Here is a 19,887-nt window from a genome sequence, read left to right as displayed (position 1 = left end):
GAGCAAACCAAAAAATCAGGCTCTCTGCTGACTTATCATATGATTTTTCAGCCAACTATGAGTCAGAGGCCATACAAGCTGATGGAAATCAACATCGCTCCATTGAAATCAATAGAGCTTTGCTGATTTACCCCAGCAGAGGATCTTACTCGTGATTTTTTGTTTTGTTACATATGTAACTTAGTTCTTCTCTCACAGGGCTGTCATAAGGTATAATTAAGCTAGCAATGCTTGTAACGTGCTTTGAGATCACCAGCAGAGAGTTCTATCATATGGCAAGGATGATCTTTCTCTCACCTTCGTCGGGAATTTGTCTTCCCTTGCCCATCTCACCTCACCTGCCTGTCTTGCAATGAGCCTCTGTAAGCACATCCAGCACTGGAAAGTCATGATGGTTCATTATCCTTAGTTGAAAGCTCCTGAACACCTCACTGTCCAGACTATGGAAATTTCCCATTTCAGGGAACGAATCCAGGCCTCAACAGCAAATGGCTGAACTATTTTAAGCATTTCCTCATTTTCTTCCCCTCCTTCCCCAATCCAATTTAGACTGTTTCAATTTCCATCCCTGTTCTTCCTTTGTGCAGCTAGAAACAAGCTAATGCCATTTGTCGCTTACAGCCTGCTTGAGACTCTCCAACATTGCTATGTTTATGGAGCTGGAGAGCAGTCCCAAGAGCTCAACCTTTTGTTATGTAAGGAACTGCATCACACCGTCCTGCTGCTTGTAAACAGTCAGCAAATCCCAGGATTATATCATCTCGTCTGCCTCAGAACTGTGACGGTCATCGAGCATTTTTCATCCAGATTTCTACACATTTCCAAGGAGCTTCTGCAGCACTTCCCACTAGGGGAAGTAACGTCAGCAGAAACAGAAGCTTCACAACATGCTTCCTGCATTCTTTAAGGATCCTCCGACACAGGGCATCGGCATTTTCTTTAGCAACACTGAGGAGGAACCTGTCTTCTGAACCACAGTGCCAGAGGTGCCAGGGCATGGTCCATTGGCAACACCTTAAAACAGTGTTGGGCATTCTGGTGCTCCTATGGGCAGCGTGCAGTAAGTCAGCAAGGCAGTCTCTATTTGAGCCCTGACACTGGGTGCCTGAAGAGTCTTTGATGAGCAGGATTCCTAATGCAGCCTTCCCTTCCTTATCTGTCAGACTGCCTTGAAAGCTAGCACTCCTCAATTGCACTCAGCACTCAAGGGGCAGACAACCCAGGGCTCCCGTGCATCCTATTATTAGTGACAAAATGAATGGGCACAAACATATACACATGATATTTATCTGAGAAAAATAAATCTCTGTACAGGGGGTGTAGCCCTGCACTGTACACGTTCCCTATGGTGCAAAGCCCTGCTTTGCTACCATTCTGCCACACCCATATCCAATCTGCAGCGACGTCCAGGGCGAGTCTAGTGCAAACACATGTGCATGCAATGAGTCTTTCCTCTGTAATGTCAGGAGCTGGGTGATGCACTTGTGTGACTTGTTTTTGCTGAAGGGCTCGCGGTCATGTGACGGCACCCACCCCCGTGAATGTGGGGCGCCTGTACACAGCAGACATGCACACACAGTGATTCCTCCGAAGGCTGACTCAGGGCCTCTGAATCACACCATTTTAATTAGGATCTGCTGGGCTGTTAGAAGTGGGGATGCAACACAAACTTCGCACACAAAAACTCGACACCAAACAGAGCCAGCAGGAGACCCTCAAGAGTGTGATTTTGGGATTAATAATGGGGAACTGCAAGAAGTGGTCATGACTGATGTGGATCAATGGACACAGAACTATGCAACTGAATTACAGGGACATAGATACATCAAGGGATGGGTGACATGCGCAACCCCCAAGAATAGTAGTTCTCAAACTTTTGTATTGGTGACCTCTTTCATATAACAAGCCTCTGAGTGGACCCCCCCATAAATTTAAAACACTTTTTAATATATTTAACACCATTACAAATGCTGGAGGCAAAGCAGGGTTTGGGGTGGAGGCTGACAGCTTGCGACCCCCCCGTGTAATAACCTCGCGACCCCCTGAGGGGTCCCGACCCCCAGTTTGAGAATCCCTGCCCAAGAAGAATATACCTGCTCGGTGTTAGACATTAGTGGAACCTGGATCTTGCAGAAAAAGAGTGTAACATCCCCACTTTCAAACAACCTGAGGACTCAGCCTCCATTCCTGACACCTCTTCCAGCGTGCAGCGTAGGGCAGAATCCATCAGAGCTGCCGCTGCAGAGAAGGTCACCAGATTACTACTTGCGTAGAGCTATCGATGTGCGTGTCACTTCCCAGGGATGCCAGATTCCTTTGCCCCAAAATTTACAATCTATCTACGCGTATCATCAAAGGGATGCGGTATTATCCTGCCGCCCTTGGGGGCTGATTGCAAAGCCCACAACAGTTCCAGGCCATGCCAAGCTGAAGTGGGTATCCAGTGACTAAACTAGTGCCCTCTACATGGCAGAATAAAGTGCTAGCACTATGCAGTGGATGGGAGACAGCATATATTATACACAAAAAAGCCATCTAACAGAGTTATCAGTGAAGCACAGCCACAGGGCTTGGTGCTACACAAGGCACAAAGACAGACGTGGCCACAGCTCCACAGGGCTTCCAGCCTAAATGAAGAGACAAGACAGTACACACCTGAGCCATTATGATTATTATAGGGTTTTATTTTTAAAATAGCAGGGTATCTGCACAGCTAGCTCAGGTGGGTCAATACTAGTAAGCCTGGCAGAAGCACTGGGTTTTAAGGAGGGCACTAGGGGCAGTGGGTTAGAGGAGGGAGCACCCAGAGTCAGAGACACCATGGAAAGTGGTGGGAAAAGGATGTGAAGGAAGCTGTTTGGCTGCAAGCTTGAATGAATGAAGGCACCGAAGGGTAGTAAGAAAGGAAACCAAAGGCATAGCCAAAGGTGGAATTTAGCAGAACCTTGAAGAGGATGGGAAGCTTGGATTTAATTTGGAAAGCATGAGGGAGCCAGTTGAGGGAAAGGATGTGGTAGGATCAAGGAAGGTAGGGTAGGACAGGATTTTAGCTGAAACTCATGGTACCCAACCCATGGTAGTACAGACTAACCTCTGGAGGTCATCTCTAATTTGGGATTGTGATCTAGTTATTATATAGCTCATGGCCACACTGATTGGGGGAAACCAAGCTAGTGACAAACCTTTAAGGCTAGTTTTGGCTAACACAGGTTGAAACATGGATGCTCTAATCAGATAATGAAATGGTTGGGCATGGCTGGAGACTAGCTGAAAATTATCCAGAGACAGCCTGGGGTGGAAAATTTTCATTATAAGCATCCATCCCTGGTTCTGTAACTGCGCTAACAAAATGATCATCAAGGTGTCCCCAAACACCTGCCCATATACCTGGTAAAAACATAGACAGAACAACCCCAACAACTCTGTACCAGCCCTGTGTAACCACACTACAGCAATCCAGCCCCAAGTATTTGCACTTAACAATACCACACCTGTAACCTGTACACTTATTGCTTGCAGGTCTTCAGCAACGTGCTCAGTTCTGTACAAGACGCATAGTACTGCTCACCCCGCTTTAAAGAGCTCTGTGCATTTTATATGTCCTATTGAGCTGCCTCCTGAAAATATCGTTATAAAGCACAAATGAACAATTGAAAACAAACCTCTCTGTCTAATTAGTCACTTGGCCAAAAGAAAGTGTTTGGAGTGTGGTGATCAAATACTCCTTCACATGTGACTCTCCTGTGAAGTAATTTCCTGCCTGTGGCTGTGGGCTGAGCTGGTAACTTAAATATAGACACTAGCAGTTGGACAAGGAGGAAGGCTGGGAAGCTTTGACAATGTGGTAGCATTTCCTTCAACAATATTATTCTATGGCCTTTCCACTTAGCCACCTCTCTCCTCCCCACACGCACTCGTCAGTTCAGTTCATCATTCTCTGGGTTCACTCAACTGCAGATGCTGGGATTAACCCAGTAACTTCAGCTCTGCTAGCATGATAAGCAAAGCCAATTCAGGAGATGTCACTCCATTCAGAATGTGGCTCAAATGAGCTCTGAGCCAAAGCTATCTATAGATCTTCTGCTGGACAAAGTAAATGTGTCCACATCCAAAAGGAATCCCTGAAATTACCAGCTGGGTGTTTCTAAGCTTCACATGCGATGGGACACAGCATGATCTGAACAGGGTCGGATCGCTGTCATTGCGACACTTATGAACAAAAACAATTCCACCTGCCTGCCAGGCAAGGAGGCGGACAGAAACTCTTTTTCTAAATAAAACTCCTCAAGATTCCAAATAATTATATGGATGTAAATTTAGATCTGTTTGTAAACAAAGAACAATAGAAATGTTTGTCCAATGGGGAATAGGGGACTTTTTTGAATAAACAGGGTTGCAGAAGAGATTGGACATACATAACCCAATTTCAGAGAAGAGGGGAGCTAATGTCACTGAAAATCATTTTTCATTTACCAGCCAAGAATTGAGCTGAGGCTTGTGCATTCCTTCTGCAATCACCAATGCTAGATTCAACACGACACCTATAACAGGGCAGGATGGGACATTCCTTACACCACTTTCTAGTAACTTCACCAACTCTTGAAAAACAAATTGACTTTTGAACTCAAGTCTTGGGAAGCTTTTAAATCCACTTTTTTACTGCTCTTCTACTACAGAGCAAAAACTGAGTAGAATGGAAGAGGCCCTCTTCCCACTACCCCCACTCCTTTGGCAAGATAACTCGTGGATAAAGCATAGCATTTCAGTTTACACCATGCTGAGGACTGATTTTGATACGTCACTTCATTTCGATGTCTTTGGAGGACAGGCTCCTCAAGAGAGATCATATCCTAGAGCACCCTGGAGAAAGTTTTAAAGGCCTATGGGAAAACCAAATGGGCCATGTGGTAAGATCAGAGGGACTTGAAATGCTGGATGTCCAGCTATAAAGACTGCTCCTCCTCTAAAACTTCTGGCCTGGGCTACAAGGTTAGCTTCGGTGCTGCCCCCATCTCCGAAGTCTGGAATGTAGATGTTAAAGGCTGCAACACAGAACATGGACTTACGGCATCAAAAGCTGGATGCAGTGCAGCAAGCCTTTGCTCAAATGGAGAAGTAAGAAAAGATTGTGGGCTGTGCTCACTACTTTAAGAAGACAATGGCAAGTTTGAAGAAAGTTCCTTCAGGACTGGGAGACACAGAAACTGCTGTAATGAAAAGTCACCAAAGCTCTTCTGAGGGCTGATCAGCCACGTAGCTGCGGGGGAGAGGGAAGAGCAGGGGAGGGGCCAGGGGCGAGCCTCCCGGGCCAGGAGCTTAGGGGCTGGGCAGGACAGTCCCATGGGCTGTAGTTTGCCCACCTCTGGTACTGAGAATGGGTAATACAGAAGCAGGCGAGGATCAATGGGTATTTTTTGCTTTCCTAATTTCTGAAATATTGGTACCAAAGTACTCCACAAAAGGCATGTACCTGTCCTTAGCGTCAATGCCATCCATTCCTGAAACAGACTGAGTGACATATAAACCACTGATGCTTATGAGGGAAGGTTTTGCACCTCTCCTAGGAGAAAACAGATGATGAATAAATGCCAGGCCTTGGGACAGTTCCAGATGGCACTTGGTCAAGCCTGGAAGGACTTTTTTAAGGGTCAAAAAGTTCCAGGAACCCCCGTGAGATAAGTAAATACTATCCCCATTTCACACACGTATTAACTGAGGTTCAGAGAAGTTAAGCAACTTGCACAAGCTCTCCCAGAAAAGCTCTCACCGGAAGATACAGAACCATATTGGAATTTGGAAATTTCTTTCACACCTAGAACTGACCTTCATGACTCAACTGTGGTCTCCGGCTCTGACTGGTTACTGAATGCTCAGCTCACCTGGGTTTGAAATTATTGAGTACTGCTTCAGGAGATATCCCCTGGCGAGACAAACACTCTGAAAATGCAAAATAAACAGCTAGACAGGGCTACTCAATACACACCTCTGGGCCAGCTCTTAATCCTAACCATTGTGTTCTTGCAGGGCCATTGATTTGAAAAGGGGAACTGTAAAACCCCTTCCCTGACTACGTGCTTGATTAGCAATCATTATTCTACTGCAACAGGATTGCAAAACAAGCGTTTATATCAGTGCAGTGACTGGAAGTGGAGGTTGATCACGTAACTTTAATTACATTGGGCTTCTTTCTGTCTCCATTTCCAATCTCTCAACCCCTTCCAGAGGGGCTAATAACATCTTCAATCAGGAGCAAGCAGCCTTCTCTGAACAGACAATACTCCAACTGTTAGCAAAATCATGATCCGGGAATTACACTGGTGGCACATGTGAGCCATTGGTAAGATGCACCATATCCACAAGTTTGCTGCTACGGCCTGCTCTTTCACCCAGCGCTGTGACAGATGTATTGTGCCCATGCAGGGCTGGCAATGAGCTGGGTCATTGGAGGTTTCCTGCTGCACTGGAATGGAGCCTTTGCATTGAAAGTGAAACCGTGTGTTTTTAAAGCCTGTAGTTTGCTATGAACACAGTTTGAAAAGCTCAGTCTAGCAATGTGATCAAAATGACAATTAACAGCTGGCTCAGGGGCTTGGCAGTGGGCCAGATTAACTCTCCTGTGGGACCGGGGCTATTAGATTTTGTGGGGCCCCTGAATACAAGCCTTTTTCCTGGGAGGGAGTTTGGTGCAGGAGGGGGCTGGGGCAGGAGATTGGGGTGTGGGATCTGGGGGGGAGTTTGGGTGCCGGAGGGGGATTCTGATCTGGGGCTGGGATGGAGGAGGGGGTGCGAGGTGCAGGCTCTGGCCAAGAGGCGCTTACCACAGGCGGCTCCTGGCCAGCGGTGCAGCAGCAGGGCTCAGGCAGGCTGCCTGCCATAGCCCCACGCTGCTCCCAGAAGTGGCTGGCTCCTAGCATGTCTCTGCGGCCCCTGGGGGGAGGGGGACAGCGTGCCTCCGTGCGCTACCTGCGCCGCCCCCATAGCTCCGGCCAATGGGAAGCTGTGAGGACTGCGTTGGGGGCATTGGCAGGGGCCGTACAGACATGCTAGCAGCCAGCCGCTTCCGGGACCGGCGTGGGGCCACGGCAGGCAGCCTGCCTGAGCGCCCCACTGCACTGCAGGACTTTTAGTGGCCGGAGTTGGAGATCGCTGCCTGTGATTTATTTTTGCGGGGCCCCCGTTGAGCCGGGGCCCTGGGCTGCAGCCCCTAAAGCCCCTGCCTTAATTCAGCCCTGCAGTGAGAATGCAGTAGAACGAGATTTAGGAGTGACCCTGGATCTCCATGAGGGAATCATAGTCTATGGTCCTGCTTTGAGCAAGGGGTTGGACTAGATGACCTCCTGAAGTCCCTTCCAACCCTGAGATTCTATGATTCTATGAAGCACGGGATCCAGAGCTCTTTTCTCATGTTAGTTGCCCAGTCATTGGCCAAGCACAGTAATTGCAGCTCTGAGAGAGGGGTAGGGAGTCGAGGTAAAGAATGAAGGTGAACTAGAACAACGGAGGTGGGCTCAGCCTGCCTTAGAACTTAAGAACGTAAGAGCAGCCAGCCTGGGTCAGACGAAAGGTCCATCTAGCCCAGTCTCCTGTCTTCCGACAGCGGCCAATGCCAGGTGTCTCAGAGGGAATGAACAGAACAGGAATCATCAGGGGATCCATCCCCTGTCATCCACTCCCAGCTTCTGGCAAACAGAGCCTATGGACAGTCAGAGCATGGGGTTGCTAATAGCCATTGATGTACCTATTCTCCAGGAACTTATCTAGCTCTTTTTTGAATTCCATTATAGTTTTGGCCTTGACAACATCCCCCGGCAACGATTTCCACAGATCAACTGCGCATTATGTGAAGAAGTACTTCCTTTTGTTTGTTTTAAACTTCTGCCTATTAATTTCATGGGGTGACCCCTAGTTCTTGTGTTATGTGAAGGAGTAAATAACATTTCTTTATTCTCTTTCTCCACACCAGTCAAGATTTTATAGACCTCCCTCATATCCCCTTAGTCGTCTCTATTCCAAGTTAAAAAGTCCCAGTCTCATTAATCTCTCCTCATATGGAAGCTGTTTCTTACCCCTCATCATTTTTGTTGCCCTTTTCTGTACCTTTTCCAATTCCCATCTATCTTTTTTGAGATGGGGCGACCAGAACTGTATGCAATATTCAAGATGTGGATGTACCATGGATTTATACAGAGACATGATAATATTTTCTGTCTCGTTATCTAACCCTTTTACTAATGGTGCCTAATATTCTGTTGGCTTTTTTGCCTGCCACTGCACATTGAGTGGATGTTTTCAGAGAACTATCCACAATGACTCCAAGATCTCTTTGCTGAGTGGTAACAGCTAATCCAGACCCTGGCTCCACCAAATTCAATGACAACATTGAATTTCAGCTGCCATTTCATTGCCCAGTCACCTAGTTTTGTGAGATCCCTTTGTAACTCTTTGCAGTCTTATGTTCTTATGTTCATTAATAAGCTTTATAGTAAATGAAGTGAATTTCGAAGGGCAGCAATGCGACTCTGGTCAGCTCCGCAGCAAAGAGACTAGAAGGTATTTCTGTCAGAGTATTTCTACATCATTATTACTTATTCCAGGTCTGGTTTATTGGATCTCATTTCCTGAGGTAGACTCAATTGAATAGGGAAATGGAGAATCTCATTTTGCTCTTGAAGATCAACACATTAGCCAATCAATACTCTTATCTTCTGGGTTCTAACCAAACTTGCTTCTCCCAGCAAGAGTCCCAGAGACAACCGTGAAATGAAAAATGTGCAAAACTTGAAGTCCCTTCACTTTTGCATAGGCAGGAGTCGTTGGGGTATCCGGGTGTAGGTGCATGCTTCCGGGTCACCTGATCTGACCCAACATTTCTTAGAAAAAGCATGTGACAAAGCAGGGATCCCGGCATTCTATTTCTCATCCCAGAAACATAGAGGTAAACAACACAACTTGTGCTATAATCCAGATATCTGCTTTCATATTAGCAGATCCAGTGGCTTTCCCTGAATAGCATATTACCACCTGAGAAACAATTTTCACTGATGTCAAAATAGCCTGGAGAGAGAGAGATGCATGTTCATGGTGCACCAGAACAGGAGCCTTGATTACAGGGCACTGAACCCACAGAGGGTAGAAGTTGTACGGCTTGGAACAGAACACATAGCCCCTACACTTTTAAGCATTCAGGCAACAGACTGGAATCCGAGTCTTACAGCTTCTCTGTCTCATTACTCGTGTCCAGGTCCCCTCTACTCATGAGCTCTCCTGGGCCCCCATGTCATTTTCTAATGTTAGAATAGGCCTGTTCCAGGGTGTCCTACACATATTGATTTTCAAACCCAAGAGACTTCATTTAGGTTAGGTATGCTATTTCCAACGGAGAGATTCGACTCTAGGTACCAATCGTTTGCACTGTATCTATACAAACAGCCCTGTTGCAGCCAGACAGGAACTGGAGACTGGTTCTAACTTGTGCTGGTGACACCTGTTTGCATGTGCTAGACCAGGCGTTGGCAATCTTTTAGAAGTGGTGTGCCAGTCTTCATTTATTCACTTTAATTTAAGGTTTCACATGCCAGTCATACATTTTAATGTTTTTTACAAGGTCTCTCTCTATAAGTCTATATATTATATAACTCAACTATTGTTGTATGTAAACAAGGTTTTCAAAATGTTTAAGAAACTTCATTTAAAATTAAATTAAGATGCTGATCTCACACTGCCAGCCCTCTCAGCCCGCTGCCAGCCAGGGGTTCCGTTCACCTAGGCCGGCAGCGGGCTGAGCGGGGACTGTGGCTGGGACCCCAGCTGGAAAGGGGCCAGCAGCCAGAACCCCAGACTGGCAGTGGGCTGAGCAGGGGTGGCGGCCGGGACCCCAGACCAACAGTGGGCTGAGCAGCTCAGCCTGCTGCCACTCAGCCCACTGCCGCTCTGGGGTTCCGTCCGCCGGCTCCTGCCAGCCAGGGTCCCGGCTGCAGGCCCCGCTCAGCCCGCTGCTGGTCTGGGGTCCCGGCCCTGTCCACAGAAAGTAGGTACCTACTTTCTCCCTGGTTCTGGTCCATTCTCTTCCTATCTCTGCACTGAGATGAGGGTGGGAGTGCAGTGAGAACAGGGCTGGGGGTGAAGGAGCAGGCTGGGGGTTGGGGTGCAGGGTGTGGCCAGGAGCTAGAATGAGGAAGGGGGCTCAGGGTTGAGGCAGGAGGTTTGGGTGTGCAGCGCTTACCTGGGCAGCTCCCATTTGGTGCGAGGGGTGCAGGTGGGAATGTAGTTGTGTGTGTGCAGGAGCCCCCGTTTGGTGCTCAGGGTGGGGGTAGGGATGTGGATGTGGGGGTGCAAGAGTCAGGGCATGGGGTGGATGGGTATGTGTGGAGGGTGCCGGAGTCAGGGCACGGGACTGGGGTGTGTGAGGAGGGTTCATGGGTCAGGGCAGAGGGCTGGGAGTGTCGGCTGGGGTCATGGGGGTGCTCCCAGCCCCCTGCCCTGAGTGGCTCCTGGCAGGTGGCTGGAGGGAATATGCTGATTCCACCCCCTTCCCCAACGTCCCGGAGCAGAGAGCGCATTGCGATTCTGCTTTTCCCTCTTCCCCTCTGTAGCAAGGGCCGTCAGCTGATACACGCAGGGAGGGAGAGAAGGAGGGGCAGGAACCCTGCACGCTGGGGGGAGAGGCTGGGGGAGGGGGAAGCTTGCCTGCCCTGCAAGGAGAGAGCGGTGGGCGGAGAAGAGTGGGCCGGGCAGGATTTTTAATTGCACGTTGCTGTCCCTGGCAGACAGTGAAGTCTTCGGCACACGTGCCATAGGTTGCCGACCCCTGTACTAGACAGCAGCCTCTTAACTGGTTATTGCACGCAGGGTTGGCATCTTAATTAAGGCCTGAAACACACCCTAGTCTTGACAGCCAGGTCTGAATAGCCTGCTATTGGTACAGCTTATCAGACACAGATGATCAAGACTTAGGGGTGGCACATGACTGCAAGGGAGAGTGTTCCCGATGTGACAGAAAAAGGCACTACAGGTCACAAGTTCTTCAGCACAACAGAGGTACAGATTCCATTGGAGAGAAAAACAAGCAAGGTTGGAAATCGCTACAGGAAGAGCAAGCTAACTGGGTTTCAGGAGTCTGTTACAGCTATCTACTAAAACTCTAGAATAAAGAAATCTGATCAACATCAAGATGGCTAAAAAATCAGGCTTCTGCAAATCATGTAGGTACTAACATGTCTCTCTCTTTACAGAAAGAAGCAGCCTTTGATTTTTCATCAATCTTTTATACAATTCCAGCAGCTAGATATGTTTTTTCTCTCTCAATTTCATTCCACTATTCCTAGTCACGCCCCTGTCTGTCACACTAAGTAGTAATTCTTCTACATCTTGGTGTCTGCTTCCTTCAAAGTTCCCCTCATTAGCCATCACTTAGCCAAACAATACAGATTAAGCACTTTTAACATCGCCTCACAGATCAATCTCTACAGACCTCTCAATTATTTTTAAAAAGAAAAGGAGTACTTGTGGCACCTTAGAGACTAACAAATTTATTAGAGCATAAGCTTTCGTGAGCTACAGCTCACTTCATCGGATGCATACAGTGGAAAATATAGTGGGGAGATTTTATATACACAGAGAACATGAAACAATGGGCGTTACCATACAGACTGTAACAACAGTGATCAGGAAAGGTGCGCTATTACCAGCAGGAGAGCGGGGGGGGGGGGGGGGGGGAACTAAACTGCTGGAAATGGCCCACCTTGATTATCACTACAAAAGGTCTCCTCTCCCCCGCTCTCCTGCTGGTAATAGCTCACCTTTCCTGATCACTCTTGTTACAGTCTGTATGGTAACGCCCATTGTTTCATGTTCTATGTGTATATAAAATCTCCCCACTATACTTTCCACTGTATGCATCCGATGAAGTGAGCTGTAGCTCACGAAAGCTTATGTTCTAATAAATTTGTTAGTCTCTAAGATGCCACAAGTACTCCTTTTCTTTTTACGGATACAGACTAACACGGGCTGCTACTCTGTAAGCTTGATTATTTTTGTTGCTCTTCTCTGAATTCCCTCCAGTTTGTCTGAATCTGTCTGGTGATATATCCTGGACTGAATCTAAAATGAATATGAAACAGCTAAGGAATGCAAAGAGCTTGCTGTTCAACTGTTATTTCTTTATCCCAGACAATGGGTTTCCATTCTCCATTACTCTGAAGACTGCTGACCAGCGGCATCACGCTTAGGAGCCATGGTAGATCAGAGGCAGTGAGACCAAAGGATGTCAATTACTGGTCACTCTTCCAGATTCACAGCAATACAGTTACAATTCCACCTTACAAGCCATTCTCATGTGAAAGGGTTTGCACCAGCAGTCTGGAGAACTAGTGTAAATGTTCAAAATACCATTGCTGCTCTCTTCACTAGCAGATGTTCACATGAGCTTCCAAACTTTCTCTAGCAGATACAGTGAGTAGGCTTCATTTTAGATGCCTGAATAATTTAACCCATTTGTGACTGAAAGATCAGCCTGATTACAACTTCACCTCTGCATCAGGACACAGCAGTAGATATTTCAAAAGAGAACGCCTGAAATGACAAATATACTTGGAAGAAATAAACGGCGATACTTCGATAAGTTTTGCTTTTAGCAATGTGTGTTGAACTATATTATTATTAGTAGATAGTCTTCCTGACTGAACCTTCAAACAAATATTAGAAGCCTGTAAATGACTTTGGAGGATGACTGGAAGAGAAGTTCTCAAGCTTTGGGGAGCATGTTCCCACCCCTAGGGATTGGTGAGACTTTCTAGAAGGAGTACATAAAGTACCTGAACCGTCCCCATATATTCATGGCTAATTTGTAAGCACATTTGTCATCAATTATTGTCCAACTTTTTTTTAACAAGCTTCCTTTGGCTTCAGAAAGCTTGAGAACCCCTGGGTTATACTTGCACTAAGAGGTTCTCCTGGAACATTTCTCCTTCTGCAACATCTATTGAGAATGATGGGAACCATGTATTATTTCTTATTTGTTTTCCAACATTAATCATGGTTAGCTGGATAGACAACGTTAATAACATTAATAAAAAGAAAAGGAGTACTTGTGGCACCTTAGAGACTAACAAATTTATTAGAGCATAAGCTTTCGTGAGCTACAGCTCACTTCATCGGATGCATTTGGTGGAAAAAACAGAGGAGAGATTTATATACACACACACAGAGAACATGAAACAATGGGTTTATCATACACACTGTAAGGAGAGTGATCACTTAAGATAAGCCATCACCAACAGCAGGGGGGGGAAGGAGGAAAACCTTTCATGGTGACAAGCAGGTAGGCTAATTCCAGCAGTTAACAAGAATATCAGAGGAACAGTGGGGGGTGGGGTGGGAGGGAGAAATACCATGGGGAAATAGTTTTACTTTGTGTAATGACTCATCCATTCCCAGTCTCTATTCAAGCCTAAGTTAATTGTATCCAGTTTGCAAATTAATTCCAATTCAGCAGTCTCTCGTTGGAGTCTGTTTTTGAAGCTTTTTTGTTGAAGTATAGCCACTCTTAGGTCTGTGATCGAGTGACCAGAGAGATTGAAGTGTTCTCCAACTGGTTTTTGAATGTTATAATTCTTGACGTCTGATTTGTGATGGCTTATCTTAAGTGATCACTCTCCTTACAGTGTGTATGATAAACCCATTGTTTCATGTTCTCTGTGTGTGTGTATATAAATCTCTCCTCTGTTTTTTCCACCAAATGCATCCGATGAAGTGAGCTGTAGCTCACGAAAGCTTATGCTCTAATAAATTTGTTAGTCTCTAAGGTGCCACAAGTACTCCTTTTCTTTTTGCGAATACAGACTAACACGGCTGCTACTCTGAAACCAATAACATTAATGACTGTATACATCAGAAGTTATCCTTGATGAAGGACTCAGAGGCCCCGTTCCTTAGCTGTGTTCCAGCTGTCTCACACCACTCCACTGGCACAAAATGGCTGTGTAACTTGCCATGAGAGGATCACCCCAGTGCAGCAGGATCCTCTGGTGACATACAGCTGGTTTAGCAGCCAGCATAGGGGACAGTACCGAAGGAGAGGGGATGTGGTCCTATTTACATTCCCTTCAGACAGCACAATTAGCAGCCCCCTCAGGTGTTCTAACTAAGGGGACTGTGCCAACACACAGCTGGTGCAGGATCAAGTGAACACAAAAATGGCTGAAGATCGCATTTGCATCATAACAAGGTGTAAATCACTCTCAATGCCTCTTGTTAGTATTAAGAAAAGGAGTACTTGTGTACTCCTTTTCTTTTTGCGAATACAGACTAACACGGCTGCTACTCTGAATCTTGTTAGTATTGTAACTGTAATTGTTAGGTTCTCATGATATCACTGACAGTAACTGGACTTGGGCTGCTGCTGCAGGCAGCCTCCCGGCGAAGCCAGAAGCTGCAGTATCAGCCTGCCAAGGGGTAAATCCACTCTGAACAGCTGCCTTTACCACTTCTCTCCTGGGGAAGAACAGGCAATCAGAGCAGCTGCAGGAGCCAGGCAAAGCTCATCCCCTAGGGGCAGAGGAAGGAGAGGGAGCAGCAGATACCTTGTCCACAGGATGGGGGTCGGGGGGGGGGGGGGGAGATTCCAGCAGAGGAAGGAAGATCTGCTACCACCTCCCCACTCCCATCTTGTGAAAAATGAGTCAGCTGATCTTTCCTCCTCCTCTCTGTCCCTTCAACACCAGGCCGGGGAGAAGAAGAAGAAGAACACACCGGAGCTGGTCCCAGAGCCTGGTGGAGGGATAAAGAACCACTGACGCTGCTCTTCTCCCTCCCCGCTCACCCTTCTCCCAAGCCCTGAGGATGAAAAGCCTCCACAGCTGCAGGAGGAGCAGGACTGCTGGGGGGAAGGGGTAGATGTGGGGCTTGGAAGGGATGCTGAGTCAATGTAGCTCTGGGGCAGATGTATGGCAGAGACTTAACTGATGCGGGGCTGAGGGGCAGAGAATTGACAGAGGGCTGGAGGGGACAGAATTAAAAATGGGCAGTTTGGGAGCTTGGATAGCAGCGGGAAGCCCCCTGCACCATCAGGCAACACTTTGTATAACGTGGTGTGATCTGACCTCAGGTGGGTCTTTCAGTGAGAGCTCCTGCAGCAGAGGCCGGACCCAAGTTATGAATCGGCAAGAGTAGGCAACCCTGCCATTGTCACACCATGCCTGGAGATGGAACAAAAACCATGATTTGGGGCCTTGCTCATGATTTTTTAACTTCTGAAATTGGCAGCACTGGGAATCCACATCCTGGCACCGAGTTTGAGCCAGGCAGATAACAAATTCCTCCTTTGCAATGGAGCCTGCAGCTACCAGGATGGCACAGAAGTCTGATAATGGGACACATTTGGGTCACTAGTTTCAATGTGACCAAGGTCATCACTGATTGCACGTGGCTACCAGCTGAGGGTTGGTCAGGAGCATATATGAAATCTAGGCATTTATACTGTTTTCATTTGTTACTGTACTGTGTGTACCTAATTGGTGGTCTCCATCCAGTGCCCACAGCCAACAGCGGTACATATGATTACCATGGCAGAGTGGTAATTTCTACAGAAAAACCAAAGACTGATCTGCTCTGTCACCTCTAAATGTGCCCCACCTCTCCCAGGGTTAAGGCACCTAGTGTGGAAGCTTATGGTATCACTGACTGCACGTGGCTGTGCAGAGATCTTCAGATCCCGGCAGTGACGGTCTTGTGCCTTTGGCAAGCCCTACATTCCTTTTAAAAAACAATCATCCATAAATTGCCACAATTAACATAATTCCTTTTTTGAGCACGGCCCTCTAAGCTGGAAGTGGGGTGCACATGCCGGGTGTTAGGGAGAGAAGCAGGAGCAGCTAAAGAGAAATAATTAAATCCATATCACTAAGCTGTCCAAATAATCTCCAGAAAAGCTAACCGGCCTTCCTTTGAATGAACTGGTATCTAATAGGGAAGACAGAGCTGACAAACTACAGACAGTAAATCAACCCATCACTCACAATTCTCCCCGATATTTGATTTGAAACAGCAGACAATTCTATACTCCCAAAGGCAATACCCGTACAGAGCTGATTAAGGAGAAAGGTCATACATAGAGCAGTTTTGCTCCAGTTACAGCAAGTGGTGGCCTACTCTGCCAGTGCTGAGCCCTCTCAACTCTTAAAGCAGTCAGTGGGAGTCAAGGGCACTTGGCACCCCTCAGAATGAAGCCGACAATTTAGATTTCTTTAACTCTAAATTTCTGCCCATCCTTCTGTACGTTTGGGGCTCGAGCCTGTGCCATTGCAGTCAACAGTAAAACTCTCATGGCCTTTAATGATGCAGAATTGGCAGGCGAAATACACCAGCAATTGCCATGCTTGATCATTCAAACAATTGTGTCATTGTGGTATTTCCCCCCTCATTTTACATACCTAAGATACACAACTCCTCTTGGCAAATTAACCTTCTTCCACCAGGATTTTCAAAAGATAGTTTAACAAAGTCCTTCTTGTGATCCACTGGTCTATTTTCTGTCACTTTTCTTAAATGATCTGTAACTTTTTAAATTACTCTTTCAAGTTGACTCCCTTACATTTTTCACCTACTGATTATACTCTGGCACATGATCATTAATTACTTCATTGAGGGGGCAGGGAATAAAGAAGTATCCTTGCCTCCTTTCCAGGGCTTGACAAATCCACTTGCCAGTGAGGTGCTCTCCCAGGTAAATGAACGGGTGTCCAATACCAATTTCTGTACAATTTACTGGCTACTTTCATTCTGAAAAAGCCCGAGGGGCTGGTTCTGATCTCATACCAGAGAAACTCAAAAGTCCATTGAAGGCAAGGAAGTAACATTTGTATAAAATCTGAATCAAGCCCTATTTTTCTAGCCCTTATGGTTGTGAAGATAACACACTGAATGAGCCCTGATGCAGGACGTCCCAGTCGGCAGCACAGAATCTCCAGTGTCTCCGCCCTTGCCCAATGGTTTCCCAATGTGAAGCAACGTGAAGCTGACAAAAATCTGGTCACGATTCACTGTTGCTATTCAGAACCTGTAGGAAGCAGTAAAACTAAGATGCATCAGGTCAATTTCAAGTTGTTGCTTAGAAAGTTATGAGGAGCAGCAGCAACAGGCATTGGAGCTATTGGCCATAGACTTCACTGGTGCTTTCCCTCACTCCTATTCATCATTTGTTTCAGCCTTTGCGTGTTTGGTGTAGTCCTGGCTATTTTGTATAAATCAAACTGGTGGCAAATATTAAAGTAAGCTTTCTGTGTGGCTAGAGGGCTCAGAGTGGTTTTGAAACCAGAGATCCAATACTCTCTTACAGATATTAAAACCCATTCTACACAGTATGACAATTCAGAATGATTAGCAGCCTTGTTCAGGAAAGACCAGGACTAGAAGAGCAGAGGATGATGGAGGTCAGGCTTAAGGTGAATTTTCAGATCTCTGTCTGGGCTTTATCAGGGTCTAGAAGGGTGCTGATTTCCAGCAGGCAGGGAATTAACTAGCCGTTCTGATCTCACACTAATGTACACTGTGGAGTAAAACAGGAAGGCTGGAGACTGAGGGCCCAAGTCAGACACCAGTGAATTCAGGAAGCTCTGTAAAAATAGCTACCCAGTAACTAGAGGAGAGTGATGCTTTGGAGGAACTAGAGCTCCATATGCAGTGGCTAGAGGGCTGAGTTGTAGCCCAAGTTGGGACTTTTGCTATTTGATTGTGGTTGGTTTGTTAGAACTTGTGCACGTCAAGGCTGGGTTGACACGGGGGTGTTGGTTTGGAAATTATTTCCACCGTGGCCAACACCACCGGCGGGAGTCCTAGTGCACTTGTTCTGCGTTTAACACCATCTCCTCCACCTGCTCAGAGCAGGACCTGACCAACACGGACGGACGACCAGGGAAGTCCTGCCTACACCAGCTCCCCTGCGGCGGGTACCAATGATGCAGCTGCACACTGGGGAAATCTGGAAAAGACCAACCCAGCCCCAGTGTAAACAACATCTAGATATGGAGTAAAAAAAGGCCTGGGGATGGTGAGGGGCAGCGATGGGTGGGCGAAGCTGAGCCACCAGACTCTGTGCTGTAGCCCAGCTGGGCCTGCAGACGGCACTGGGAGGGGGCAGGGGCCCGGGGGCGCCGGGCAGGGCGGGGACAGGGCCCCAGGGCCCCCGGGCGGGACCCCGGGCAGGGCAGGGCGGGGACAGGGCCCCCGGGCGGGACCCCGGGCAGGGCGGGGGCCAGCGGCCCGCGGTGCCGGGGGAGACGAGGCCCCGGCCCGGCCGCTCTCACCTTCTTGACCGACAGGGAGATGTTCTCCAGGATCCGGTCCTTCACCTCCCCGGGCTCCATAGCGCTGCCCCCGGCGGCCGCTCGCTTCCTCCCCCGCCGGCCCGGCGGCCTCAGCCGATCGCCGCCGCCCGCCCGCCAGGCGCCCGGGGGCTCCGTCCTGCCGGCTCGGGGGGCCCTGCCCCGCTCCCCGCCCGGCCCTCCGCTGAGCCCCGGCCCCGCCGCCCTGTGCGGGGAGCCCGGCCCGGCGCAGGGGAGGCGGCGCAGCTCCGCGGCCGCACTCGTGACGGGGGCGGGCGGGGAGACGCGGCGCGGGAGGCGGCGGCTTCCCCCGGCCAGCCCCGGCCCCGGCCCCGGCCAGTGCGAAGCCCCCGGGCGTCCCCCGCTTCCCTGGCCGGGCGGGTCTGCGCTGGGCGTTATCGTTCGCCTGGCGCGGCCCATTCTCCCCCGGCCACCGGATCGTCCCCCCGGGGGCACAGGGCGGCTCCCCACGCACCTAGCCAGCAGAGCCCCGGGGGCCTCAGTGCGAGGGGCCTGCTCCCCGGGGCTAGCTAAAGAGCGGGAGGCCGGGGGCTCGGTCCCCGTAAGGCTACGATTTAGTCACGGAGGTCACAGATTTCGTGACTTCTAGGGCCTCAGGAGGAGGCTGGGCTGTGCACCCCTGCCCTGCAACTGGGGGGCAGAACCAGGCCCCGGGGCTTCCTCCGGGGGCTGCGGCTGGGGCCGAGCGACCCATCCCTGCAGTGTCCCAGGCTTGGCGGGGCCACGCGCCCCAGTCCCACGGCATCCCGGGCTTGGTGGGGGCCGGGCCCCCCAGCCCTGCAGTGTCCCAGGCTTGGCGGGGCCACGCGCCCCAGTCCCACGGCATCCCGGGCTTGGTGGGGGCCGGGCCCCCCATCCCTGCAGTGTCCCAGGCTTGGCGGGGCCACGCGCCCCAGTCCCACGGCATCCCGGGCTTGGTGGGGGCCGGGCCCCCCATCCCTGCAGTGTCCCAGGCTTGGCGGGGCCACGCGCCCCAGTCCCACGGCATCCCGGGCTTGGTGGGGGCCGGGCCCCCCAGCCCTGCAGTGTCCCAGGCTTGGCGGGGCCACGCGCCCCAGTCCCACGGCATCCCGGGCTTGGTGGGGGCCGGGCCCCCCAGCCCTGCAGTGTCCCAGGCTTGGCGGGGCCACGCGCCCCAGTCCCACGGCATCCCGGGCTTGGTGGGGGCCGGGCCCCCAGCCCTGCAGTGTCCCAGGCTTGGCGGGGCCACGCGCCCCAGTCCCACGGCATCCCGGGCTTGGTGGGGGCCGGGCCCCCCAGCCCTGCAGTGTCCCAGGCTTGGCGGGGCCACGCGCCCCAGTCCCACGGCATCCCGGGCTTGGTGGGGGCCGGGCCCCCCAGCCCTGCAGTGTCCCAGGCTTGGCGGGGCCACGCGCCCCAGTCCCACGGCATCCCGGGCTTGGTGGGGGCCGGGCCCCCCAGCCCTGCAGTGTCCCAGGCTTGGCGGGGCCACGCGCCCCAGTCCCACGGCATCCCGGGCTTGGTGGGGGCCGGGCCCCCCAGCCCTGCAGTGTCCCAGGCTTGGCGGGGCCACGCGCCCCAGTCCCAC

The 19,887-nt window shown here is 49.7% G+C and overlaps 1 protein-coding gene across 6 annotated transcripts in view; it reads right to left on the bottom strand.

The window, feature by feature from the left end:
• PLEKHM2 (pleckstrin homology and RUN domain containing M2) overlaps positions 1-18,542 on the bottom strand; it is a 66,712-nt gene extending 48,170 nt beyond the window's left edge. For 3 of the 6 annotated variants that reach the window (XR_006276329.1, XM_043499897.1, XM_043499900.1), the window contains exon 1: positions 18,300-18,542. Coding sequence is in view for 4 of the 6 variants with exons in the window: in XM_043499897.1 (XP_043355832.1) it covers positions 18,300-18,359 (60 nt within the window). In the remaining 2 variants the exon portion in view is untranslated. Of the gene's footprint in view, positions 1-5,823; positions 5,938-18,299 lie in introns of those variants that run through there. The other 3 variants (XR_006276330.1, XM_038376360.2, XM_043499899.1) reach the window with 2 other exon arrangements.
• Positions 18,543-19,887: the final 1,345 nt, after the last annotated feature.

Source organism: Dermochelys coriacea, chromosome 18, assembly GCF_009764565.3.
Source record: "Dermochelys coriacea isolate rDerCor1 chromosome 18, rDerCor1.pri.v4, whole genome shotgun sequence".
In the NCBI taxonomy this organism is placed as follows: Eukaryota; Metazoa; Chordata; order Testudines; family Dermochelyidae; genus Dermochelys; species Dermochelys coriacea.
This window is presented reverse-complemented; position numbering and strand designations above follow the sequence as displayed.